Source organism: Populus nigra, chromosome 10 (assembly GCF_951802175.1).
Source record: "Populus nigra chromosome 10, ddPopNigr1.1, whole genome shotgun sequence".
NCBI classification, from domain to species: domain Eukaryota; kingdom Viridiplantae; phylum Streptophyta; class Magnoliopsida; order Malpighiales; family Salicaceae; genus Populus; species Populus nigra.
Genome location: NC_084861.1, coordinates 2768245 through 2793298, shown reverse-complemented (window position 1 = coordinate 2793298; position 25054 = coordinate 2768245). Strand labels below are relative to the sequence as shown.

At 32.5% G+C, this 25054-nt stretch overlaps 4 protein-coding genes across 8 annotated transcripts; 1 reads left to right on the top strand and 3 right to left on the bottom strand.

The window, feature by feature from the left end:
- Positions 1-354: 354 nt before the first annotated feature.
- LOC133705897 (mitochondrial outer membrane protein porin of 36 kDa-like) lies at positions 355-4730 on the bottom strand. Its single transcript, XM_062131328.1, has 6 exons — positions 4573-4730; positions 4412-4479; positions 3372-3482; positions 1863-1949; positions 1386-1594; positions 355-947 (listed from the first exon to the last, which is right to left on the bottom strand). Exons 1-6 carry the CDS (start codon positions 4619-4621, stop codon positions 641-643), a joined length of 831 nt encoding a protein of 276 aa, XP_061987312.1. The 5' UTR covers positions 4622-4730; the 3' UTR covers positions 355-640.
- A 1120-nt stretch (positions 4731-5850) lies between these two features.
- LOC133704190 (uncharacterized GPI-anchored protein At3g06035-like) lies at positions 5851-7646 on the bottom strand. Its single transcript, XM_062128965.1, has 2 exons — positions 7374-7646; positions 5851-6615 (listed from the first exon to the last, which is right to left on the bottom strand). Exons 1-2 carry the CDS (start codon positions 7459-7461, stop codon positions 6086-6088), a joined length of 618 nt encoding a protein of 205 aa, XP_061984949.1. The 5' UTR covers positions 7462-7646; the 3' UTR covers positions 5851-6085.
- A 4471-nt stretch (positions 7647-12117) lies between these two features.
- LOC133705881 (glucose-1-phosphate adenylyltransferase large subunit 3, chloroplastic/amyloplastic) lies at positions 12118-17543 on the top strand. Its single transcript, XM_062131300.1, has 15 exons — positions 12118-12549; positions 12668-12781; positions 12975-13148; positions 13310-13402; positions 14241-14324; positions 14440-14495; positions 14679-14772; positions 14862-14974; positions 15181-15253; positions 15655-15735; positions 16027-16113; positions 16264-16368; positions 16774-16880; positions 16987-17047; positions 17327-17543. Exons 1-15 carry the CDS (start codon positions 12307-12309, stop codon positions 17426-17428), a joined length of 1587 nt encoding a protein of 528 aa, XP_061987284.1. The 5' UTR covers positions 12118-12306; the 3' UTR covers positions 17429-17543.
- Positions 17544-17796: 253 nt separating this feature from the next.
- LOC133705882 (tubby-like F-box protein 3) lies at positions 17797-21837 on the bottom strand. 5 transcript variants are annotated; one of them, XM_062131304.1, is made up of 6 exons: positions 21276-21837; positions 20067-20154; positions 19706-19835; positions 19442-19621; positions 18757-19249; positions 17797-18266 (listed from the first exon to the last, which is right to left on the bottom strand). In XM_062131304.1, the coding sequence occupies exons 1-5, from the start codon at positions 21582-21584 to the stop codon at positions 18775-18777; spliced, it is 1182 nt and encodes a 393-aa protein (XP_061987288.1). In that variant the 5' UTR covers positions 21585-21837; the 3' UTR covers positions 17797-18266; positions 18757-18774. The 5 variants fall into 5 exon arrangements, with proteins under 5 accessions (XP_061987288.1, XP_061987286.1, XP_061987289.1 ...); XM_062131302.1 differs by having other exon boundaries at positions 17797-18280; positions 21276-21836; XM_062131305.1 differs by having other exon boundaries at positions 17797-18151; positions 21276-21836.
- Positions 21838-25054: the final 3217 nt, after the last annotated feature.

The window sequence follows — 25054 nt, the reverse complement described above, 5'->3', positions numbered from 1 at the left end:
AGTTATCACAACTAGAATCAATCTATATAATATGATTATCATGATTATTGATATATGATAATAAATTTTTATAAATACTTACCATAAATAATGTACTTGTGTTAAATTAAATCCTATTTACTTGATTTTGTATTTCAAAAATGTTCTTAAAAAAAATTAAGAATTTTTTTTTACTTTAAATTAATAATTTTTTTTAATATTTTTAGATCATTTTAATGAACTAATATAAAAAATAATTTTTAAAAAATAAAAAAATAATTATTTTAATATATTTTTAAATAAAAAAACTTTAAAAAACAACTCCAACAACCATATTACAGACATGAGAGGAGACTCAGCGATACTCAACAACCATGAAAAGAAAAAAATTTAATATGGTTAAACCAAAAATATCCAAATGCAGCAACTCTGCTCCAGAACATGTATACCCTCTTGTTGAGGGCGGATGCAAAATTTTGAAGAGTAAATTGGTGCCTGACACCAATTAGAATTATTTTCTAAGAGACCATAACCGTCAACTATGTGAAACCCAAACACATCACAGAAACTGATGGGAAGTCTGTCATCCTTCAGTGTATTATTGCTCTCTGCAACGAACAAAACAACTGAGATACAGTCACACCACCAGCAGTTGCCTGGTCTAGGGCTTGAGAGCCAAGGCCAATCCAATCTTAGCGCTCTTTTCAATTGCCTTCGTATCAACCTCCCCCGAGATTGTGAAGAGAGACTTGGGGCGCCACTCATGCTGGATAAGAGCACTCGCTTTCCCATAGTTGTTCAACCGAGCCTTCACTGTAGTCAGGGGGTCGAGTGCATGCTGCGTGCCAATGGTCAATGTGTTTTCATTGCTTGAAAAACTACGGGTCAGCTCTGCACCAACGGCTGTACTGGTCAATGGTCTCACTGTGTGGTAGTAGGAAGCAGTAAGGGTGTCTCCCTTATCATTGCTGTGGTCATCAACAAAAACATTCCCATCAGCAAAGGGAGACTTCAAATAAAAAATATGCACAAACAGCTGAAATAACTCGACTTTAATGCTTTAACCTCGAGCTATCCCAAGTTCAGAGTAAAAATGGTTGTCCTAGATGATACAAGAGAGTAGACCTTCCACAAAAATCAGAGAAATTAGTTCAGTGAGCATCTTTAGCAATACTGCCAGTAAATAATTATTCACCAGCAAATGCCTTCAAAACTTGCATTTCTCTGCATTGAACTACAGCTCAAGCTCGTTAATGGGATAGTGCCAGCAAAAGAATTCTCAGGCCAGTCTTTAAAAAGGTAGAGCTCAATGCTCAGTGAACATAATCAATGAATGCAACAGAAAGTAGCAGCTATTAGAGTAATTAACTAAAATGTAACTTCTTTCACCGCGTTGAATTACTCACACTGTCAGAGAAGCAATCAGGTCAGCATTTGTATAACTCAACCCTGCATTGTATTTAGTGAAGTTCCCAGTAGCAGTATCAAATGAGAGATCCGTCCCTAGAGAAACAACATTACTCCCGATCACCCCTGAGAAGTTAACAATGGGATTTGCAGTCAACCCAAGGCTAGTGCTTATCCCAGCATACTCATGCTGGTACTGGAGTTCCACCTGTTAGCACAAGAAATTAAATCAGATCATAGGGTGGCAAAAAACAGCCTCATTAACACTGTGGCCTGCCCATTAATGCAGTAGGAAGTTCCAAATAGACAAGACAACCATGACCTCAATGTTTAACGACAAATACAAAAAATCAGACCAGCAATCAATAACCATAACCGCAAAATAATGATGCTCCCAACAGCCAAGCAAAGCAGGAAGTAGAAACAACTGAAAATGACAAGATAAAAGTTAATTAACAAGGAAAGAACCCTTTTACCTTGCCAGATCTCTGATCAGGGACTTTGAAGCTAAAGATGGTCTTGAGCCCAGGAGCAGGTTCGTCAATAGTAATAGTTGTGAGAAGCTACAGATGAACACACAACTATCAATTGCACAATCAAAGCATCATATTACTAGTTATATAATTATCCAACGAATGTTCACTGCATGGAAAAAAGTTATTCTAATTAGCTGCGATGAATGCCAAAAGGAATTTCATCTTTTGAAAAGAATGCAAACAAACTGCTTTACAACCTTATAGTAATATCATGCTTTGGTCCAACAATACAGGCATGAGGTATCGTCCTAAAGAACAATCTAACAAATAAGACAGCAATACACGTAATATAAAGCAACCCTGCAATGCTCTATCCTTCACATCTATAGTCAACTGAAGTAAACGCTGTATTTAGAGAGATTTGTTTCACGTAAAATATCTTACATAAAATTTGATCTACATAAATATTTTTTGGTCAACCCACAAACTTAGTTCGTTTATTGGAAAAAAATTTCAGTTCATGAAATTTTGTAAGATATTTTACAAACAGTAATAAACTTTAGCCATCACAACCATTTCAACCACCTTCACCACCACCATCCCATCACCACCACTATCACCTCTACCACCCCACCACCACAACACATCATCATTGTTTCACTACCACTATAATTTCAATTCATTACTTACCAAAAATCATAAAATTTGTTCTATGTAAAATGTTTTACGGAAAATATTTCAAATGTAAATTATAATGAAAAATATTTTTTGTAAAACAAATACTAGGGGTGAGCATTGGGGTATTCAAGGGGGGAAAAAATTGCCATTTTCAATACTTATCCCAATTATCCAAAATATTTTTTTTCCTTACCTAACCCTATTTCTTTTACCCGATCAAACAATTTGGGTAATTCAGATAACTCAAATTACCTGAATTTTTTACCTATTACCCCATTAAGTTTTCTTCCCCAAAGTTTTGACTACATAAGAATTAGGTTTAAGGAACATTACAAGCCTATTAGTTTTACAAATTTTTGAATTATTATTGGATAACCTGATTTTTTTTTGTTTAACCCGAATTACCCATTTTCTGCAATTTTTAAAAGTTTATTACCCAAATTAGTAGTTTTTTTAAATGCTCACCGCTACCAACACCTCCTTAAATGAAAAGGAGTTATTGAATCATGGTGGTATACTGGTTAATTAATGCAATAATTCGCCATATCTGGGATAAGAGATCACATACAACGTGTTTGACAATATAATTGAGATGAATACAAAAGTCCCATCTTCAAACAATTTACACCAGTACTCAAGAAATGTAGAGCTTCATAGCTCACCAACCCAGAGCACAAAAGAGAAGAAAGTACCTCTGATAGTGACTTGAAGTCTAAACAGGATCATCAAACAAGGGCATAATATACAAATCACAAGCACAGATAATTATCATTTCTGATTTGTTAAAAGTGAAAGAACAAGAAGGAGAGCAGGCAAGCTTTAATGTCTTACATTGGAGTTTGTGTCCACTTTTATATCAGTTGTGATGTTCTTGTTCTTTAGCTGACCGCTGACATCTGCTAAAAACAGATCACCTTTCTTGATCCCAGTTGAAGTGAGTGCCTGGAATGCAAAATAAATATAATGTCAGATGATAATATTATAGAAGGTTGTTTTCAAAAGAAACAAGAACATATGCTTCAATGCAATTAACTTGATAGAAGACATCAAAACTAAATATCCAATCTAAAGGATTTCACATCTGCACATCCAAAACAGATGGTCCATTCTCAGATGTAATATTTAACGAGTTAAAGAGTCTCGCGCCAATTCGAAACCCATATGCCATATCACCGATACCATAATTGCGAAAGAATTAATCATCGTAAACTAAACAAATCAATGCAATTATAATCGTGGCAGTGTTTCCTTTTATTTTCAAGGCTGCACACACATGGTTGTTGCTTTATTTTCCTTTACTGTTTGTGAATTGTACAAACAGCTCAATTAAATCAGCCACAACGAGATGCTGAACAAAAAATCCATAAATGCAAATAAAATTATCAAAATAATATAGAATCCAAATCCTGCTGCTACGAGCCAGTTTGGTATTATGATAATGGTTGTTTTTCAAAATAATTTTCGATTGGAAATGCATGTAAATATTTTTTTTTAATTTTTGATATCAACATATCAAAACGATTTAAAAAAACACAGGAAAAACAATTTGAAGCAAAGAAAAAACTAAAAATAAAATTCAATTTTTTTCAAAAATGCATCTGAAACACAAAAACAGGCTCTAAGTGCAAAGAAATTAATCGTCCAGCACTTAGCAATGGAGATTGACCAATTCATTTCTCATCAATAAAAAAATTATTCAACTTAACTGTTTTCCCAGGCCTAAGATTACAACTTCTACATGGAATATTAAGGGGGGGGAAACATGAGGATTCATCTGGGCAGTCCGTTAATTAAAAAAGAACATCAATACCACAATTTTTTTAAAAAATATAATTAATAAAAAAAATAAAAGGAAAAGGAGAGAAAATTACAACTCCAGTTGAGGTATAAGTAGTGACAGTGAACTTGTGGTCGCTCTGGTAATCTTTATAGAGAAGATCTGGAAATTTCGAGAAATTAAGAACAAAAATATCAAAATAATCACAAAATGAAAATAAAATAAGGAGTGAGCAAAAAATGAAATCCCTGTTACCTCTAGCTTTCTTGCCAATATCGCCGTAGAGACCTGGGCCTTTTCCCATGATTTTTTGTTTTTTGAATAAATGGTATTGAAACAAAAATATACTGAGAGAGCTTTGGATTGCACCAGCAGAGTTTTCTATAAAGAAATATAAAGAAAAAAAAAAGAAAAAAAAATGAGAGAACCCTACCTACTTTTTCGCAACCGTTTCATATGGACCGTTGGATCTGCTGTTGTGTTGGATGGTCTCAAGGATTCCTATTCTTTTGTAACCGGTTGATATCGACCGTTGGATCTGAAGCTAAGGAGCTGGTGTGTTGTATGGCCTCGATAGTCGGGACGGGAGGTGCTTGGGCATATTCGCCTAAGTGTTTTTTTTTTTTCTTAAGAGTTAAAGTTTGAGTGACTGAAATTATTTGATTGTAACAATTGAGTATTTAATCTTTGAATTCTTATCAATAGGTATCCATGCGTCTGAATTTTTATAATTTTTGCCATAATTATAATTGTTTTATATAAGTGTTTTAATTATTTGAAAATAATTTTATTTTTTTTTATTAATCAAACTCCATAATAAAACTATATATTTCAATTTAGTAACTAATTGGATATTTAGCACTAAAAAGCTTGTTCGATATTGTAGTAATGATTGCTACAATATTTTTTTAAAATATATTAAAATAATATTTTTTTAATTTTTTTTAATGTTATTACATTAAAACTATTTGAAAACACAAAAAAATAATTTAAAGTAAATAAATAAAATAAAATAAAATATTTTACCTTACAAGTGATAAATTAGAGAATGGATTTCAGATTCTTAATTCAAATACCTTTCTTGGATATAATCAAAATTCAATTAATAATGTTTATTGAGTACAATTTTTCTAAAATAAAAAACAATTAATATCCTTATTTTACTTATATTTCAAATAATAGAAGAAATTAAGATAAAAAAAATTGATAAGCCAGACGAATCCCTTAATTTCATAGTGAATTTTACGATGAAGAATTAAGAAAACAGCCTTTGTTGGTATTTCACTGAACTAGAAAAATAAAAAATGTGTTTTCTCAAGAAAACAACATTTAATTTTTAATTAATAAACATGTTTTCGAAAACTTTTCCACAATGTTTCTTCCAGGCTCCTTTCCATCTTCCAATTGAGGACTTGAGAAAAAATCAGAATTACTATGTATTAAAAGTACTTAACCAATCCAATACTTATATTAGTTCATCAATAAACCTACAAGGAAATATAAAACAAATATTTCTATGAAAATTTTGAAATATATTTTAAAAATTATTGTGTTTCTTATGTTAATCAAATGCGACCCATAATGTTCGAAAAATAAGAGTTCATCAAATATGGTACATAATCTTCAGCTATTGTCTCGATATGAACAAGAAAAAACAGCGATGCAAATAATCAGTCCCTCTGAAATGTCAAAAGGGAATACAAGACTTGGATCCTTGGACAACCGAGTTGCGTTCATGTGAGCTAGTGTTAGCCATGCACTTGGTTCTTCACAACAAGAAGAGAGAACCTATTAGCAAAAACAGTAAGTGATAGATTAGACCAGTATTCTTGGCGGTCAAATTGGCTGCATTGTAATCCGAACCGTCTGTCTTGGAAGTCACATAACTTCCCTCAGGTGTGCTTGTGGTCAGAACAACAACGATCCAGTTACCATCAGAACCAATCCCAGCTCCTGTAAACTTAGTATCATTAAGGTTATCGGAGTATGGAGTCCGTGTGAAGTTAGTGAGCACAAGACTTGGATCCAGGTGGGGAACACAAGCAGGCATCACAGCTCCATCCCTTGTGTTGGAGACATTCAAATGGCATTTGGCTAGAAGGCTCGGGTAATTGGGGAACTGCGGCTCAGTGCCTGGTACTGTGTTGGAACCCGTGGTGTTTGTACAAGGTTGGTTCTTAAATTGGTCAGCAATCTCCTCAGCAAGGCACTCTGCGTTATCATTTTTTGTGAGGGTAGTCAAATTGAAGGATGTCCTGTAGTTGTTAATCCCTTGAAGAAGGGCATCCTCCTCATCACCTGCAAATAAGTGGTGGAATGAGAAGCTTAGTGTTAAGATATCAGCCGGGAAGAAAAAATTAACTTGGGCAAATTAACATGGAGCAATAGACTCATGGGACTGTACTGAAAAGAAAGCCCAGACCACTTGGGATCTGGGATCATTTCCAACTTCGTGTGCATTCTAAACAAGCAGCAAAAACTAGCTTTTGATAGCAAGAGGACAACAACTTTTAAAACCATTTTCTTGACCTGAAGAACAAGTATCAGCAAATTGCATAAAAATATAACGGAAAAACAGATTAATGGGAGAGAAAAAATTAAGCAAAGACTTGACGAGCTTGCCAATGCAAATCATGAAAGCAAACTATAATACTAGTTGGATTACAGCTATTTCTTAGTTAACTGGGTCATAACAAGCAATCTTGCAAAGGCAAATTCACTGCATAATGCAACAGCCCGTTTGGAGACATCAGATTTGAGTAGAAATGAAATCAATTCAAGGCCATTTACCAATTCCAGCGTTTTGGAAAGTTGTAAGCAATACAGATGAATTAAAAGTATCCAGATTAATTGTAATGCACATATGTATTATAGAATTGAATCTACAAGACTACAGCTAAAACGACAGATTCAAACAAACAAGAACACAGAGATATCTCTAGATCAAGAATCAGTAATCAGATCTCACATGATAAATTAGATAATGTAAAAAAGAAATAAAAGAAAGCAGATAATTACCAAGTAATCCCAAAAATAAAGAAAAGAAAAATGGTTACCGTCACAAATGACAGGGTGACTGATCAAGCAGAGAATAATGAAGAAAACAAAGAATGGGAAGAGAAGAGAAAATCTTGAAGATGCCATTGCTGCTGCTGCTAATTGAAGCTACTGTTGTTTTTCAAAGGAGAACGGCGTCGGTGATGAATGTATATAAGAGAAAGAGTCCAAGAAACTACTCCTAGTAAATGAGGAAGTGAGCAGCTTGGAAGATAGATTGTTCCTTTCTTGTTTGTTGGGTAACTAACGACAGCTACCGTGCATCTGCGACGTTCTTCCTCCCACTTTCTTTATTCATAAAAGCGTTGTCCAACCCACCGCCATCAGATTTATACGCTGCCGTTTTAGTGGTCCTTAACAACAACAACAACAACAATAATAATAATACTGCCGCGATTCTCGTACATGCTGCCTGCATGCCGCGCGTCTTCCTTTTCTTTCTAAAAACGACACCGCTTACCGCAAAACACGATTGCCCCCTTTTTTTTTTTTTTTTTGAAAATTCACGCATTTATTTTTAATGTTTTCTTGGAAAACTAGCAACAGTCAGTTATTTTTTTTAAAAAAAAAAAAAGAGCACAGTTTGATGGAAGTCACACGTGAGAATTTTGACTTTTTTAAAATTCATAGTGAAGAAATGTGAAATTTTAAATAAATGATCAACATGTGCTGATACACACTCCATGGAGGAAAAGGAAGAAGGCAAAAAATGATGTATACAGTATTCTCGGTAGTATTGAAAAAATCTTGATAAAATGAGTGCAATGACAAAAAAAAAAAAATCATCAGCTAGGGGAGCTCATGTGCCCCACTTTGATGATCATGTATACAATATACTTTAGTTCGTATTAAAAAAAGAACTAAAATGACTTAGGATCTATTTGAGATTGTGATGGTGGTGATGATTTAAAGTGCTTATCATTTAGAAATGTATCAAAATGAAGTTTTTTTATTTTTTAAAAATTATTTTTGACATCAGTATATCAAAACAATCTAAAAATATAAAAAAAAGTTATTTTAACAAAAAAAAATATTAAAATTTTTAAAATCACAATCCCAAACACTCCCTTCATATTTCACTATAGACCAAAATATATTACATAATGGATTGCAACAATACAATTATCATTTTATCCTTATATGAGAAAATCATAAAACCAGCTATTAGAGAGATAAAAATGTATTTTCACAGAGTGCTTATTAGTCTTTGCACATTTTAAAGTATAATAAAATTATAAAATTTTCATTAAAAACAAAAATTATTTAACTATTTTTAGGGTTTTTTTTTCTATGTTCACTTTCTTAAAGCACAACAAGGCATGTATTCTTTCGTGAGGTATTTTTTAATAGCCAAACATTATCTTATGTTATGACATTTGAATTGTTTTGATAGCTTATCTATCCCTAGTCATCGTGTGTAGCATATGAATATATAATTTGGTGCCACCAATTTTTTTTTTCTCTCTCCTAGATTTATACACCTAACTATCTAAATTTTCAAAGCAATCATTCAATGTTTTTTTCCTTCAGATTTGGTCCAAGTTCTTTTAATTGTATTTATTTTATTTGATATAATTTATAAAATTATAAATTCTTTTTAGTTTTCATCCTCTTTTAATTTTATTTATTTATCAGATTTATTCATCATTCTATTAATTGCTATTTATTTTATCTGAGATAATTTTTAAAAGTGATTTCTTATACGATTTCATCATTCTTCGGTTTATTTCCTAGCATATTTGATTCTTGTTTTTTTATTGTAATTTTTTTTTACTTTGACAAATTTTTAATTGATATTTTTTTTTAATTTTATTCTTCAACATCAAATTGGTTAGGAATTAAGCTTCTTAATTGTGTCCAGGTTTAGGATTTCACGAGTTATAACTTTGAGAGATTGACCTAAGTTTAGGAGGTTTTTTTTTCTTCCTTTTATAAGTTCATGTATTTTCGGTTTAATCCTTAAATATTTATTTAATTGGAAATTAAGCTGTATTTTTATTTTATTTTTTGTTTTCTATAGGATTTTTCAGTAATCTTGAAAATAACTTAAATTATCTTGGATCTTTTTATTTTTTGTTCTTTGTTAAATTTAGTTTTTTAAAAGAAATTCTTCCTTTAAGTATAATATTGAAAGCTTATTTTTTATAGTAATGGTCAATTTTTATTGTTTGCTTTATTTAATGTCAATGCTATTTTTAATAGTATTATTAAATTAATTAAATTTATTGAATTCAATTAAATCAATAATCCGAGTCTCAAATTATTATTATTTTAAATATCAATATTGTCTAAATATTTTTTATATTAGAAAATTATTGGCATAAGGCATCGTACAAGCCACATATCAAGTGATATTGTTAGAAAAAATTCACATTTAGCTTCCATGCCTAGTGTCTTATTTCGTTTAAAAATTAAATGTAAGATAAAAATGTGCTAGCTTTATAAAAATATTATTTTTCACACGTATTGTTTTTATAATATTATGTAGAAATTAAAAAACTAGAATTTAGAAAATGTTAAAAAAATATAATATAGTAATTTAACTCATTTTAAATCCTTCTTTAAACTTACATATACAGTAAGCATTTATATGCATATCTTCTTTCGTTTGAAAATTAAATGTAAGATAAAAATGTGCTAGCTTTATAAAAATGTTATTTTCCACATGTAAATTTTTCTATAATATCATTTAGAAATTAAAAAACTAGAATTTAGAAATTTTTTTTAAAAAAATGTAAATTTAAATCCTTCTTTAAACTTGCATATACAATAAACTTTTATATTCACACTTAAAAATATTGTTCACCCGAATATAATAACTTTTTTTCTCTTCATCCAAAAAACTTAATACTAGCTTTCAAGAATATTAAATTCCTTTTACTTTATTTATTTGTCATTTTTAAATAGAATAAGACAAATAAATATTTTCTTATATTGATTGCACAATCAAACAACTAGAATACCATTAGAAGTAAAAAATTTAAAAATTATGTCAAAGGGTATTTTCGTGTGTTCAATATAGTTTTTATTATTATTAAAATTTAAATTAGGGAACAATTTGATATTTTTCAAATAGAAAAAATAATAAATAATTAAAATGCAAAGTAAAACAATGAATTAAAAGGAGAAAAAAGCTTGAGATCAAGTGGTGTTTTTGTTTTTTTACAATATTTTTTTTGTAATTATAAAGTTAATTCAGAGTTAATTCTATATTTGGCTAAAAAAAAAACAAAAAATAAAAAGTTGGGAGGTGCCCAAGCCCTTCCAGGCTCTAATTGGTCGTACAGCTTCTTGTAATATTTAAAAATATTCTTCTATCATATAATTGGAAACACTTCTGTATCTTTTTTCTGTTGGTGCGACGTGTGTCACTGATGATGGTTTGATTTGGTGACAATGGGCATTTGTTTTTCTTCCTTTTCTCTTTTTTATTCTCAAAAAAATTACAATTTAACCCTTTTAATTGTTGGTATTTAACCTTTAATCATTTTTCTTTTGATTTTTAATTTTTTTGTATTGGTCATTTTGTATAAATTTTATTTGTTTTTAATTCCATCCCTCAATCTCAATTTACTAAATATTATATTCCATTGTGGTCCTCATTCTTTGAATTTCTTTTTTTTTCCTTTAATATTTTGTAAAACTTTTAGTGATTTTCAATTTCATTCTTCAATTTAAATTGATGGTATTATATTTTTCAATCTAGTTTTGATTTTTATTTTTTTCTTGGTCATTTTGTAAAAGTTATTATTCTTTGCAATTTCACCCTTTAATTACAATATTGTTAATATTTTTTATATCAATATTGATCCTCATTTTTTTTATTCAAAAAAAATCCCTTTTAGTAAATTGATTTTTTTTTCAATTTTACCATTCAATTAAATATAAAATTTATTTTGTATTTTAACTTTGATTCTTATTTTTTTAATTGTTATTTTTAAAATTATTTAGTATAATTAAAATGATTTTTTTCAATTTTATTGTTCAATATTTAATTGATTGAGAATCAGACTTCATGGTTTTTTTAGATTTGGTGTTTCGAGTTTAATGACTTAAATTACGAGTTTGAAAAATTAACATGTTTTTTTTTGTAAAATAAAACTTTATAATTCTATTTATTTTTTTAATTATTTTATTTCAATCATATAATCTTGGCTACAAGTTTAGTAGCATATTTTGAGTTGACTTGGCCCTAATTAGTATAGTTAAAAATTTATTATGATCAATCTTTTATGTTTCCTCTTTACTATATTTCATGACCATGAACATCATTTACACACAGAAAAAAAAAATAGTAAGAAATGATGGTCATATGGTAAGAAATGATGATATTTTTTCTATATTGTAAGTTCTGTTTCATGCCTATATAAAAATTTTTAAACTTTCTAGAGAGATAAACATGGCCACATTAATATTCAAAAATAAAAATAAGATTTTAGAGGTTTTTTTTTTGTATTCTAACCCTATTTAAATCTATTTTCTACTTTTCTATGCTTGCTGTTGTGCTTCCACCTACATTGTTAGGGGTCAATTTTATTTAATTTTGAGAGGAAAATTCAAATAATCGATAAAAGAAAACCGTTAATCATTTCATGGTCTAGCTTTCACGGAGACCAAAAATCTTTAAAGAAGCAGAAACTGTGGAATATCCCTCGGGTTCGTAATTATTGGTGGGGGCAGTGGACATTCTAGGAATCACTGGAAAATCCTCCCGGATACAAGCAAATTGGTGGATGCTATTGGTTTTGGATAACGTGGCATCAATCCTCCAATAGCAAGCAGTCCATGCAAGCAACTCCCCCTCTCAAGCCTCATACAAGAGAGAAGCCTCCACATTACTCAGGACCCTCGAAATGGCCTGCACTTGCAAGCATCACATGCAAGCTCTTTACTGATTTTGCATTCCAGTTTTCTCCTTGAGTTTCAGAGGAAATGACAGTCTCTGCCGATGTCCGGTTCTCCCTCTCAGCTGCAGCTGCTGGCCAGTTGCATGGCGCCAGAGGATTGGGAGTGAGGAGATATTGCTCGAGACTTGTGAAGTTTGGCAATGGAGAGTTGATGGGAAATAAGTTGAAGTTAAACCAACTTCATCAAGGAACTAGTACTCTTGCTGTTAGAATTTCTAAGCAACAAGTTTGCATGTCTCTTACTACTGATGTAGCAATGGAGTCCAGGGTTAGCTCATTAATTAAGCTACGCCTTTCTTAATTTAGCAAACACACACACACACACACACACACACAAACTTGTTTTCCAATTAATAGTTAATGCATTTGGCTATCGCACTACGCAGTTGAGGGACCTAGAGATGGAAAAAAGGGATCCACGGACAGTCGTGGCTGTTATTCTTGGTGGAGGAGCCGGTACTCGTCTTTTCCCTCTGACAAAGCGCCGAGCCAAACCTGCTGTAAGCCTTTCTCTTTATCACATTTTTCATCGTCATCGACTTCATGTGTATTAATTAAATTTGACATACGCTTCGTGGGAGCCATTTCCTATTCGTTAAGTTTTGTGGGGCTATCAAATTTGAAAGAGCAGGCTTATAGTTGAAAATATATGGTTTGATACCATAGTTGGATATTTACTGTTGATATCTGTAGGTCCCAATCGGAGGTTCATACAGACTGATAGATGTGCCAATGAGCAACTGCATCAATAGTGGAATCAACAAGGTATACATCCTCACTCAATACAACTCAGCATCACTAAATAGGCATCTTGCTCGTGCCTACAACCTCGGTAATGGAGTCAGTTTTGGAGATGGTTTTGTAGAGGTAACTACTTTGTTTTTTTATTTTTCTCCTTTTACTTTATAGCAAGTGATTACTGTCTATAAACTCAAGCATGGACATGCTTTGCTTGCTAATGTTCTGATGAAATGGGAATAAAATTTATGTTATAAAAAGTCAGTCAAAGTTTGTTTCTCTGTCATCAGGCCCTGGCAGCTACTCAAACTCCTGGAGAGGCAGGTAAAAAGTGGTTCCAGGGCACCGCTGATGCTGTGCGGCAATTTCATTGGCTTTTTGAGGTAATCATTTATATATTAGATGTAATCTGCACGTGAAATCCTACTAGCTTGAAATCAACTCAAACCACAGGCAATGCAATTCTTCCCTGTTACAGTATGAAAACGTACAGAAGAGGACTAGGAAGGTTAAAAAATAGAGGATACCTGGTGCTACAATAAATTTCTACTCTCTACCACGAGCACGTACCGGTTTAGTTGGAAACTTAAAGAGCACAGATTGCCAGTAAGGCTTTCCATTCTCAGAATCCTTAAAGGGAATTAGGGTGATTCACTGAGTCGAGGACATATCCACATTTTCTTTTTCTCGCCTTTTTGTTGCATAAACTAGCCTGCATGCTGTTTATAAACGTTTGATTATTACATCAAAAGAAGATGAAGAGTATTTCATAAGGAATGCTGTATATAGAAACAACAGGTTAGTTTGTATTGCATCGAAGCAGAGGCAGAACAGAAGTAGCAAGAGATTACACAATAACCAGTTTTTGAACCAGCGACTACCCTTCGTGCCTCCTTGTTTTTTGAGATTTCTTTTCTCCCTCGGATAATATGAATCCTTTAAGTTCCAATAGTGGAAGAAGCTGTAACTCCATTATATGAAACACTTCAACTGGAAGGTTTATGGCCATATCGTAATTCATGTTGCCTTGGAAGATAAAATTACAACTTGCCTCTTGTTTATCGACCACTGAGACTTTACCTCAATGAAAAATCGCTGCTAAGAGGTTTATACTTTTGTCTCTGCTATCTTCCCGTATCCTGAATTTGGTGATTTTAGAACAAATCTTAAACTTTTCAGGATGTTACACATATGTTTTGACTATTTACTTTAACTTCAAAGGGCCCAAGAAGCAAGGAGATTGAGGATGTGCTAATTCTTTCTGGAGATCACTTGTATCGAATGGACTACATGGACTTTGTGCAGGTGAGAAGAAGTACATTTCACTTGACATGGTTTTTATTCACTAAAATTGAGTGTGGAAATCAAGTTCTACTTAATCTATAAGTATCAGACTTTAATGTTAGTCTCTCGTTTCCAGAATCATCGGCAGGGTGGTGCAGATATTACTCTCTCTTGTCTACCGATGGATGATAGGTCTGCATAAGTTTAATCCAAGCTAAGCTCTTACAATAGCAATTTCTCATTTCAGGGGACTCGACTCTGATATTTACCCTTTTGTCACTTTGCTTATATCTACTCATGGCAAATTTAATATCTGAGTTCATGTTCAAAGTTGATGGATCGTGTTTTTGAGACTTTCCAATATTTACATGATAGCCGGGCCTCAGATTTTGGTCTCATGAAGATTGACAATAAGGGGAGAGTCCTTTCATTCAGTGAAAAACCGAAGGGGGTTGACCTGAAGGCAATGGTAAGTTTCAGATTTTGCATTGCTGAACAAACCTATAAAATCTGAGTGGTTAAGCACTTATGCTTACGCTACATTTACTTACACTTCAGGAAGTCGATACGACAGTATTGGGGCTTTCGAAGGAAGAGGCTTTAAAGAAACCATACATTGCTTCAATGGGAGTGTATGTCTTCAAGAAGGAGATACTTTTGAACCTTTTAAGGTACTACTAGCCATTTGCATTATCAGTGATCGTCAGATGTTGAGCATTTGAAGTTATTTTTATATTTTCGTATGATTTTACCAGGATTTAATAACAAGAAAAGGAAAGAAAAATCGATGCTCTTTCATGTAAACATGCACACAAACATACGCTATACCTATCATGAGTAAAGGACTACTGAGTGCTATAAATTGTTGTTGAGTCAGGTGGCGTTTTCCAACTGCAAATGACTTTGGATCAGAGATAATTCCAGCTTCGGCAAAAGAATTTTATATGAAGGTATGTACTGAATTCTTCTGGAGTTTGACTTGATCAGTTTCAAAACCAGTGTTAGAGCACCCCAAGGTATTCACCCCCAATATCTCAAGAGAATATGCCTCTATATTTACATGTAATGAACACTCATGCACGTTTAGGGTTTCGTTATTGTCTCAGGATCAAAGAGACGGAAATAGTAGGAATACCAGATAGTAGTTATAGATAGACATGTTTTACTATTTTTTCAAAACAGAAATTGATCACTTTAAAATTATTTTAAAAATCAATTTATTTTAAGTTTCGTCTCTGTCTCTTTAATAAAATATTTTTCTATCTTTTTTATACCTATCTTTTCTATTCCAGACACTAACCAAACGCAACAAATCACTATTGTTTTTTTAAAAAATGTTGACTCTGAGCAGGCGTATCTCTTCAATGATTATTGGGAAGACATAGGAACCATCAGATCCTTCTTTGCAGCAAATCTTGCCCTCACTGAGCATGTAAGTACCTGAACAAATCTCCACACTTTTCCTAATCTTTTTGGGCACAAATAGGCTACATTTGGACTGGGAGAAGTAAATTCAAGAAAATAGTAATCATAACTTGACGATTCTATATATCAAAGCAGCAAAAACAAGAAATTTATCAAGGCTATGAGTGATAGTATCTTACAATACAATCTAGAAATAATGCAAACTGCTGCTTTGCTGCTGAATGCCTGTAGCATTACTCGTGATTTACTGATATTCATGATTGAGAGACATGATGATGCTGTCTTAATAACTTTGCAGCCTCCAAGGTTTAGTTTCTATGATGCAACAAAGCCAATGTATACATCACGAAGAAACCTGCCCCCGTCCAAGATTGACAATAGCAAGGTTAGTAGAAGGGCGTTCATGTTGCCTCTTAAAGCTCCCTAATCGACAAGTTACAGTTCAAGTGTTCTCCTGATGTTACTTGTGCTACGCTGCTATAAGGTAAAGTAAACGAGTGCATTGTCATTTTATCCCAATTTTTTTTTCATGCAGATAGTTGATTCAATCATATCTCATGGAAGTTTCTTAAACAACTGCTTCATCGAACACAGTGTAATTGGTATCCGATCTCGAATTAACTCAAATGCCCACTTACAGGTTTGCACACAATAATATTATAATATTATTTCAATTAATTATAGCATCGATGAGCTAGTTTCTGAAAACACTGTTATAAGACCAACTTGACTTCTGACCTGGCCCAAGACTTATGGCGTGTATTCGGCAGGTCAGCTCACGGGTCGGTAGATTGATTTGAGTTTTAAATATTTTTTAAAAAAACATCAAAACAACATTGTTTTGATTAAAAAAAATAAGTTCGGCATGAAACCGACCAAAGCTAGGCTTCGGGTTGGCATGTTATTGGATTGACCCTCCGAGCAAATCCAAGTTTTAACATGCTAGTATTGCAGTTTCTGCTATTTCTGTTGTGTGCTAATATTGTTCTGAGCGGACACATGTTCCCATGTAAACTTATTTTCTGTGACGGCCAAATAAATGAAGGATACAGTAATGCTTGGTGCTGACTTTTATGAAACGGAAGCTGAAGTGGCATCAGTGGTTGCGGAAGGAAGTGTACCGGTTGGGATAGGAGAAAACACAAAAATCAAGTGAGAACAAGCTTATATGAAACCTTTCTTGTCTTTTGAACGCGCTAAATGGAACTGTTTTATGTTTCCTGTTGTCTCTTAGAGCATGAACGATTTTGTTTTGCAGAGAATGCATAATTGATAAAAATGCCAGAATTGGGAAGAATGTCGTTATTGCAAATTCAGAGGTATGTTTCAACAAAAAATGATTTTATCTTTCATTTAACTTGTGTTAAATCAATTAGATAGAATAAGATTGCTTTATTGTTAAGAATTTAATACGAATAATCATCTCAATTTAAAAATTTAAATATCAGAAAAACTTAAATCTTAAATCGTCAGTGATTCAATTGCTTACCCCCTGAGTTTTTTGGCAACTGTATCAAGAAATTGTCATTTATCAAACAGTTTTGGTCGAAAAGCTTGCTTACTAGTTGCCAGTTTTTGTTTGTGAACGGATTTTTCAGGGCATACAAGAGGCCGATAGATCCATGGAAGGCTTCTACATCCGATCTGGTGTTACGGTCATATTAAAGAACTCTGTTATTCAAGATGGAACTGTAATATAATTTTGATTGTTTTTTCTTCCATCCTGTTTTTGTCGATCAGGATAGTAGTGAAGATGGTATAAACGCAACATGACTAATGGCAACCACCACCTTGTTTATGGTGTGAATATGCAAAGCTGAGCTCTGCCCGCGTAAACTATAAAGAGTTTTAAAGCCCTAAATGTCAAAACCTTTTTGACTATCGAAGATATTAAACTTCAAAATTCCTGTCCCAATTGAACACATGCAACTTCAATTTTAAGGGACTTTTTTTATATTTTTTTACGTATAAATCAACTCTTTAAAAAAAAAAAACCACTCTATTTTTTTATTAGTGATATGTACTAACATATATTATTTTAGGGTTCTTTTCTGGATAGGGAAACAAATAAGCAAGTAGAGTTGGTATCTTGAGTCTCAACAAATAATTAAAGTGACAAATAGTTACACGGCCACGAAATAAATAAAAACAAGTTAAAGGGAAAGAAAGAAGGCAAATAGGAGAAAATAAAATAAAAAGATAAGAAAACGCTGAGTAAAATATATACACACAGAGCATTATAGATGACACTTCCGGTCCTAATAAATGCCACATCTCATTCTACATCTTGAATAGGAGTTAGAATCCACGCCATCATCTCAAAACCTTCAAACAAGCAAGCAGCATATCTGCATTTCATTTGCATATCAGTCACCCCCGCAAACTTTATTGCACCGCCATCAATGGAGAAAACTCCATCCCACCTGGACATGCATGACAGACCGAAACTTGTTGATGGCCAGGAAAAAGGCTTGCAGGTGGCACTAAAGACCCATCACTGGACATATAGCCCCGATACTATCTTCAATAAAGAGATGCCTATGATCATGCTTCTACAGCATTAAGCAATTGCATTCAGGAAAGCCAATAAGGCTTTTGAACAGCAGGAGACTAAGTAGAAGGAGGTGGAAAAGAACGAAAAGCAAAATGTAAACCCCCCCCCCCCCCCCCCCAACACACACGCAGGCAGAAGAAAGGGTGTCATTCTTTTAGCAGCCCAGTTAAGGTGACTCTGGTTTAAAGGTCAATCATTTAAAAGTTTTGGCAAGTTCGACAATCCAATTCCAAGAGACCACCTATTACCTAGTAATGAAATATCCATGACATAGACAAAAGGACACATGCTTTTGTTGTTACTTTCAGGATTACATTTCATACTTGTGCAGCGGAGCAGGGTCCTTTTGCAGCTTATACTATGCTCCAGTAAAATCATGGTTCTGGAAGGTTCAGATTTTCTTTTGCAATTCAATAAATTATAACAAAATCAGGGTCCAATGAGTGTCAATTTCTAAGAGAGGCAAATTCAAACCTGCTCAATCATGAGTCATCATTCACAAGCTATTTTGGTGTCAAAGCTACTGAGGCACAGTGCAAATGCTTGGAATGCGGAGATTGGATAGCGGTAATCCATGGTAAACAAATCCTTTCCAACTTTGCCAAATTGGAGGATGATATTCTCATGTTCTGGCCCGGCTGGTCCATTTTCTGGGGAAACAACCAACTGAAAGTTTTTCACTGAAGCAACTGTAACCCGTCCATGGAAGTTTAAACACCAACACTGGAGCTGTTCATGCCACCTTGGAGCCTTGTTTTTCAGCACCAAAGCTCCTTCTCTCTGACTGGACAAGGATCCTGATTGAAAGCTCTCAACTCGGTTTGACTTTGACCGGAAAAAGGGCAGTGATGGTAAGAAATCTACATTGTGATGAGAAAACTCGGTCTGTGTGGGAGCTATTCCACCAGGTTCAACGGCAGAAGCAGGGATGGCATCCATAATGCAATGCATTCTCCTAGGACCCCTGCTTGATTTGTGAGAGTTTTAAAATAATTAGCTAAGCTTCTAGGAAAGCATGCTTAGTGATTCATGGTCCAAAAAATTAATGCAGATCACAATTTTATTTGATGGAAACGGCCAAAACAGGAAGGAGATAGCAATCCATTCACTTATTTCCAAAGACAAGTCTGTAAATTGTCGGATGTGCCTAAATCTTTACCTGGAACCCAATACATTCAATTCATATGAGATGCTAGCCACTGGGTAATTGCCAGTAGGGACTCTTGGAGAAACTTGTTTCAAATTTACTAGCCTTGAGGAGCGACTTTTTGTCATCTTGGCTCCAGCATGAGGGGGCTGTCCATCAAAGACCGTGAACTTGGTTCCGAGAAAATTGGATCTTCACAGAAGGAGAGAAAATGTTAAAGATTCCAGCCAGTAAGAGAGCCAAGAAAACTCATTCTGCAGGCCAATTATATCATACCTAAGTTTCCCAACATAAGCATTGCTTCCCTTTGACATATCATCAGTATCTAGAGAAATGATATAATCCGTGCAGGTGGGGCGTCTACACTTGCGCGCAGCAAGAAGGAACTTCCCGTCTTCAGTTAATGCTGTGTTAAGAAACAAACAAATTCAAAAAGTTAAATTCTCCAAAGCTCAAAAAGCTACCAGTAAAAGCCAGGCCCTCTTAAAATTCAGTGGTCAGTCAAATTGACTGCCTCGGCAAACAATCTTAAAAAAAACAAGGATTAACAACGATGCACGGATAATGTGAACCATGAATCTAGTTCGCTACATGGGCAACTTAGGAACATATTGACCACCATTAAGATCCTACTCACCATTATTTAGACCAAGATAAAGACGGTATGTTTGAGCGGATCTGCACCGCTTTATGAAGCACTGAAGGAGAAAATCCCTTGGACCAGGCTGCAAACAATAAGAATCAAATGAGACAATGCACGAAAGGAGTTCCAAGAGGAGAAAAGAACAAACCAATCGTGAAACCCAGACTCATGAGGTGGCCAGGCAAAAAATTCCCAAATTACAAACAATAACGCCAATTCCATATCAGAATCATGCTGTCATTAAATCAATTGGACGGTTGTCACTACTACCATCAATCCAATGTATTTACCACAGGGCATAATAGTTACAGACGTTGAACCATGGTGAGGAAATTTAGATATCAAAGAAGAAACAAAATCAGCATCACTACACAAAAGTGGAAGCTATTCATCATTGTGGACCTACACCGTCGAAGCAAAAGGAGGTCCAACAGGGAATGCCCTACTCTTTTAAGGGTGTTTTCGAGTAAGTTCCTCCCTAAAACTTGCAGAAGGTAGTGGAATTGTCTTATTCTGAAAACAAGCGGTCCCAAATCCCTTGTCATTGTAATTAGTATTTGGACTAAATGGTTGAAAACCCGAGCATAGAAATATCCTAAACAAGCGAGATTTCAATAAACACCACTGCTCATCGTTTAACAGACATACCATTTCCCACTCAACCTGCCTAAATCGTAATCAATTAGAAAAAAAGTAATCAATTAGAAAAAAAGTTTGTGGGAGATGAGCAAATCACAGTTATTAAACAAACCACAAATCTAATATCACCAGTGAAAAAAATAAAAAATAAAATCGTGGTCTACAAATGAATTCTTCTGTTGCATCTTTAGCCCCAAACATTTTCTACTTGATTGTAAGTTTGCAACCTTAACCATCACTCGAAAGTCCAAAGTCTGAATAACATTCTTCACAAAAGCAAGGTAAGAATAACATACAAATCTCAAGACAAAAAATTTATCTCATAAATCCATTCAAAATGACAATCATTTAACAATAGCCAAGACCAATTAAAACCCACTATAGATACCCAGAAATGAATTCAAATCGTCATCAATCCATTATCAAATCACTAAACTTAAAAAAAAAAAAAACACTTTCCCAGATAAATTAAAGATCAAAACACAGAAACCAAAACCATGAATCCCGTTTATAATTAACTTACAAAAACTCAGAATTAAAGCAAACCAAAGTACATAAAGCTACCTGCTTGACAGATATCGGGAAAGTGAGTTTGCCAGAAAGTTCAGGGACTTTAACTAACTCTTTAGTTATATCTCTCCAACTCCTACAAACCCCAGCACAAGCCACCACATTTTTTCTTGGTGGCCAACTGCTCTCCGATTCTTCTATTCTAATAAGCACTTCTCTTAATAATTCTTGTGGCAAATTAGCCCAACATGAAGTGGTTTCTGCACCACATCCACCTCCAAACAGACTCAGGTCTGGCGCTGAGCTGTACTGGACCACCCTGTGTGATCTTGACCTGTTAATTATGCTCTTAATAGCTGACATTTTTTTTCTGTGGAAATCTGAGAGTTCTAAGGCAAAAGAAGAACCGGGTTTTTCATGTTTGGTTTTGTTGGAGAGAGATCTGGGATTAGGGTGTGTAAGAGACAGGGAGGGAGATGGGTTGTGGATGCTGATGCAGGAGAGGAGGAGGTCAGGGGGAGGGAGAGGGCTATCCTATAAATATGTCTGCTTGGTTGGAGGATTAACAAGAAGAACCCCCTTTATTAGTAGAGAGTAACACTCCTCCTCCTAACCTTATCTTTTTTTCTTTCTTTTTCTTTTTCTTTTTCTTTTTTTTTCCTTTTTTTTTTCTAATATGGTACTGACTTTATATGAAATTTGCTTCTTGATACTAATAATTGGGATTTTTTTTAGACTTTAATTGAAGGAGGATATGTATTGCGATCGTAGTTTTAAAACATGGCCGGGTTAATAAATTAAAATAATATTATTTTAATTTTATATATATATATATATATATATATATATATATATATATATATAGGATTAGATTAGTTGAGTTTAAATCAACCCGCCGGCAGTTAAATTAACCTACCAAATTGATTTGTGTTTTAAAAAATTCTTTTGTATTTATTTCAGTATTCTTTAAATTTAAATTGTTAAATTAAAATTGAGTAATTTAATATGTAATAAAATGATAACGATTTAATTTATTGTATTTTCTTTTCCTTATGTAATTTAAATGATTAAATTTAGAAATTAACATTGAGACATTAAAAAATACTCTTTGTTTTCATAATTATTGAATGACAATAACGGAATTGTTATAATAACAACTACAATAATAATATTACAGACATGTATGTTAAGAATATAGTTATAATTTATGATAAATTAATGTTAATTTTATTAAAGATTATTTTAGAATTTGTTCTTACACCGAGAAAATCTCATGAATTTTAAAAAAATTCTTTTTAAAAAATAATTTTTCTCAAAGTAAATATATAAGAATCAACAAAGTTATTTGTTTGTGTATTTTAAAAACGCTTTTAAAAAAATTAAAATTTTTTTATTTTTTTATTTACTACAAATTAATATATTTTTCATGTTTTCAATTCATTTTGATATCAAAAATAATTTTTAAAAAATAAAAATATATTATTTTAATATATTTTAATATAAAATATTATTTAAAAAATAATCATAATCACACTTTCAAATAAATATTCTTTGCAAAAACTTTTGGAAGTATTAATAGTAAAATATGAACGAATTTTAATTTTTCCTTTAATTGTGAAAATCTTCAAACCTTACACGTAGGGATAGGCATGTGTAATTCTGAATATATGGAAGGTCTCATAAAAAAAATGAATGGAAGGTGTCTTTCTTTCGTGTGAATTTCTATATAAAATTATCCTCATAAAATTGGTGCCACATTTAATGATAATTATTTTAGATATTGGGTTTGGATTTTGTTGTTATATTCTTCCAACTCCATCGTGGACTTCTTTTTCTTTTTTCTTTTTTCTTTTTTCTTTTTTTTCAATAAAAAAATAAACTAATATATATATATATATATAGTAGTAATTTGATTTCAGATTTTCATAAGATTATTGTAATAAAACAAATATAGAAATGATTATTCTCTCTGTAGAAATAATGATTTTAAGGAGGAAAGTTGCCACTGGCCATGACTTTTAGAAGAGGGAGAGAAAATCCGTGAAAAATGGAAGTGACAATTCTAACCATACTTGTCAATCATGAAAGTAAATCATACGTCATACCCTCCTCTAATTTACAATTATAAAAAAAAAAAACAAATTAATGTTGAAACTATATTTTCTAAAATACTTATATACCCATCTTTTTTCTAGAGATATTTGAAGAAATAATACTATTAGTAATACTGTCAATTTAGATTGAATAATAAAATTAAAAAATATTAAAAATTTTATAAAAAAACCAAACATAAATATTAAAAATTTAAAGAATGAGAATCACATTTATAATATAATATTTGATAAATTGAGGCTGGAGGATAAAATTGTTATTTCCATTAATTTTAATTGAATGTGAATTGAAAACTACTAAAACTTTTACAAAATATTCAGGGATAAAAAATAGAAATTCAAACAACGAGGACTGCATTAAAGAATATAATATTTGATAAATTAGAATTGAAGGATAAAGTTGAAAATAAATAAAAATATCAACAACCAAGAGAGTCAAACTATAATTTTTGTGGAAGGAGAAAGAACAAAAGAAAAAAGGCCTACTAGCATTAAACTCGACCACTAACTAAGACACACGTCACACCAACAAAACTTTTATTGGCACAACAAAATGATATTTTTGGATGTTGGGAGGTGCTGTATACACCGTTCAAAGGGCATGAGTGCCTCTAACACGCTCTCAAGTGTGCTGCACGCATGCCTATCTATTTGGTTTTTTTTTGTATTTAGATAAATATAGAATTGCTACTGGGTTGACTTTCTAATTATATATAAAAAATATTGTGAAAATCCTAAAATGCCCCTTGATATTGGACTTAATTTTTTTTTTATTTTAAGGGTATTTTTGTAGTTTCATTGTTCATTTGAATTATTTTTATTTTTTATATTTTTAAAAATACCAAAGTGCCCCCCAACTTTGATTATAATAGCAAAAAAAACTTTGTGAAAATACAAAAATACCCTTTCACATCGGGTTTGATTTTTTTTATCTAAGAGGTATTCTGGTCATTTTACTATGCAATAAAAATAGAAAAATTTTTAATTATCTTCTATCAATTTAAAAATACACAAGTGATGAAGGGACTTTAATGCCTTTGAAATCTAGTTTTTTAATTTTTTTTAAGGTAGAGGAGTAAAATTATTATTACACTATTTAATGTTTATTTTAAACGTGGCTACACAAATATAATTATAACCAAACATTCATCGATTTATTAATATAATAATTATTTTTAGCATTTGTTACTGTTGTTGAGACTTTCTGGACTCGACCACGCTTCAACGTGCATTTGGTAATCAAAATCAAATTTCCCTGCAACATCACCGGGCAACATGCAAAAGCGTGTTTTTTAGGCTTCTGGGTCTCCGCGGTCAAATATAAGCAGCGTTTTAAAACCCGTATACGCTATGAAGTTGACCGTGAACTCGGTTGGTCCGGAATCAAAACCAGTATGAGTTGAAATAAATAAATAAATAAATAAATAAATAAATGACTTTGTTAAAAATTCAAGTTGGCATGGTGGTCTTGTCGATTTAGGTCTTCCCTGGTTATGATTTTTTTTAATTTTTTTAATTTTTTATTAAAATAATATTATTTTGATTTTTTTTAGACTAACAATAGATATCAACTCATAGCCAGAGTCTTGTCCTGTTGCATCTATTCTTATATCAAGTTTTAAAACTATAAATATGAGTATTAATATAGTTACTAGTTATGTGACCTACGCTCCGCTGTGAGTCAGATTTTTTTTTTATAAAAAAAATTATATATGCAAGGTT

Coding starts and splice junctions, on each gene's coding strand:
- LOC133705897 (XM_062131328.1), bottom strand. CDS start 4,621: ATGGGAAAAGGCCCAGGTCTCTACGGCGATATTGGCAAGAAAGCTAGA. Junction 4,480..4,572: donor TATTGGCAAGAAAGCTAGAG/GTAACAGGGATT, acceptor CGAAATTTCCAG/ATCTTCTCTATAAAGATTAC. Junction 1,595..1,862: donor CTGATCAGAGATCTGGCAAG/GTAAAAGGGTTC, acceptor TTGTGCTAACAG/GTGGAACTCCAGTACCAGCA.
- LOC133704190 (XM_062128965.1), bottom strand. CDS start 7,461: ATGGCATCTTCAAGATTTTCTCTTCTCTTCCCATTCTTTGTTTTCTTC. Junction 6,616..7,373: donor TCACCCTGTCATTTGTGACG/GTAACCATTTTT, acceptor ACTTATTTGCAG/GTGATGAGGAGGATGCCCTT.
- LOC133705881 (XM_062131300.1), top strand. CDS start 12,307: ATGACAGTCTCTGCCGATGTCCGGTTCTCCCTCTCAGCTGCAGCTGCT. Junction 12,550..12,667: donor ATGTAGCAATGGAGTCCAGG/GTTAGCTCATTA, acceptor CGCACTACGCAG/TTGAGGGACCTAGAGATGGA. Junction 13,149..13,309: donor TTGGAGATGGTTTTGTAGAG/GTAACTACTTTG, acceptor CTCTGTCATCAG/GCCCTGGCAGCTACTCAAAC.
- LOC133705882 (XM_062131304.1), bottom strand. CDS start 21,584: ATGTCAGCTATTAAGAGCATAATTAACAGGTCAAGATCACACAGGGTG. Junction 19,836..20,066: donor TTATCTTGGTCTAAATAATG/GTGAGTAGGATC, acceptor TTCTTAACACAG/CATTAACTGAAGACGGGAAG. Junction 19,622..19,705: donor GCTTATGTTGGGAAACTTAG/GTATGATATAAT, acceptor CCTTCTGTGAAG/ATCCAATTTTCTCGGAACCA.